We start from the raw sequence: 2,028 nt of genomic DNA on the forward strand, positions 1-2,028 counted from the left end.
CCTGTGCCATGCCCCTCGTGCAATTTGTGGCCATTAAACCCTATTTAACTATTTAAAAATGAATTTATTCCTATTTTGGTTAAGCAGGGGTTGTACCTTAGGTTGTCCATCAATTGATGTATGGAACAGCAACACGGGTCTGGTGGTTGCCTCGGGATCGGTAGGTATAATGTCACTGGAGATTCCCCCTTAAAAATGAGCATCGGATCGGTGCACCACAGGTTACTAGTGGGTAAGACCCAGGATCCACCGGGTTCCGGACCTACATTCGAAGTTCGGGTCAGGGTCCGGGCACGGGCGTAACATTGAAAACCAAGCGATGTGTCACAAGATTGTTTAAAAGAACTATGAGAATGGAAAAAAAAGACATACATTAAAAAAATTCTTCAATATCAACAGTGGCTCTATTCTATTCTTTTTTTTTTTGGGTAATTTACACATACCACCCCTGAGGTTTGACGAAAGTATAGTTTTACCCCCCAGTTTTGGGTAATTCTGCGTAGCCCCTGAGGTTTACAAACGTTAACAAATAAATCCATTCCGTCAGTTCATAGGATTCAGATCTTCTACGGCCTTGAGAATAACAGCCATCGTCCTGCCCTGGCGTCTAGACTTGACACGTGTACTTACGAAAATCGAACGGCCAATTTTAAAATTTTCAAATGTTGTTTGTGAAATTTGGTTGATCCCAGCAAACCAAGCAGGACCGGTCGCAAACTGAAACCGATCAAACCCACTAGGGTTTTGTTTTGAAGAGAAGGGAAAATCGATCGAGAAACCAGCTCGTCTTCTTCCTCTCATGCTCATGGAAACCTCTCTTCTTCCTATCACGCATCTGGTTCTGGTTTGTGCATAGCAGAAATCGAGTCTTCTTCCTCTCACGCATCTGGTTCTGATTTGAGTAGCAGAAATTGAAAGTTTTATTCCTCTCACGCATCTGGTTCCATTTGAGTAGCAGAAAAAAGGGGATTTTGACGCCTTCCTCTCCAACGGCCGTTGTCTGCAAATCGTAATTGTTCAAGAACATTTATCAACTTCTCTAATTCAAGAAACACTATTTTCAAAGCTTGATTCCATTATTTTCATTGCCACTAAAAAGTGGAAAACAAATGGGAAAGAAGTATTGAGAGAAAAAAAAATTACAAACGAAAAGAACAAAGGGGAAAAAGAAGAACGCAATTATGAATTTCTCAATTCCTATATCAGAGCTTCTCCAAACAAACTCTCTGACTCCTCCATCAATTCATGGCTCAATCTAAACATCAAAATACAAAATTCCATCTGATTAAGAGCACCATCACCATCCAAATCACTTTCTCTCAACATAGACAACAATTCTTCATCTTTCAAACCCTGCAACCCTAGTAAATCAGCGTTCCTCTTCAAGCTTTCAAAGGTGATGACTTTCTTGTTAGGGCCCATCAATAAATGAAACCCATTACAAAGCTCTCCAATCAATCTTTCCCCATCCAATTTCTCAACCATAGTCGGCAAGAAATCTTCAAAATCAACTGACTTTTGGCCTGCCATTCCTGAATCTTCAAGTTCTTGAAGGAAATCGAAGAAGAGAAGATAAGAGAGAATTCAAACTGAATTAGGAATGAGAAGTGAGAGGAGGCAAGAGAACTAAATAATGGAGAAAACGAAAGGGGTTCATGGAAAGAGAGTCCATGGATGCCAATGAAGAGTCTGCGAGGTTGGGTGGTTTCTTTGGATTCAGAAGCGTGAGAGGAAGAAGACGAGCTTCCATACCCACGTCTCAACCGACGAAGTCCGCGAGGTTGGGTGGTTTCGGTTTGACTGGCCGGTTCGATTGGTTTGCTGGGATCAACCGAGTTTCACAAACAATATTTGAAAATTTTAAAACTGACCGTTTGATTTTCATAAGGACATGTGTGTTGAGCCCTGAAGCTAGCGCATGACGATGGCTACTACTCTCAAGGCCGTAGAAGATCTGAATCTCAGTTCATGACTAACAGTGTTAAAATCAAAGGGTAAAATTACAAAAATGCCCTTAAAAAAAAAATA

General features: G+C 41.0%; 1 protein-coding gene across 1 annotated transcript; it reads right to left on the bottom strand.

Annotated features, from left to right (window-relative positions):
- Positions 1-1,197: 1,197 nt before the first annotated feature.
- LOC122645168 (calcium-binding protein KRP1-like) lies at positions 1,198-1,530 on the bottom strand. Its single transcript, XM_043838501.1, has one exon. It carries the CDS (start codon positions 1,528-1,530, stop codon positions 1,198-1,200), a length of 333 nt encoding a protein of 110 aa, XP_043694436.1.
- Between the last annotated feature and the right edge of the window lie 498 nt (positions 1,531-2,028).

The sequence above is a fragment of the Telopea speciosissima genome, chromosome 11 (assembly GCF_018873765.1).
Source record: "Telopea speciosissima isolate NSW1024214 ecotype Mountain lineage chromosome 11, Tspe_v1, whole genome shotgun sequence".
Classification (NCBI taxonomy): domain Eukaryota; kingdom Viridiplantae; phylum Streptophyta; class Magnoliopsida; order Proteales; family Proteaceae; genus Telopea; species Telopea speciosissima.

Coding starts and splice junctions, on each gene's coding strand:
- LOC122645168 (XM_043838501.1), bottom strand. CDS start 1,530: ATGGCAGGCCAAAAGTCAGTTGATTTTGAAGATTTCTTGCCGACTATG.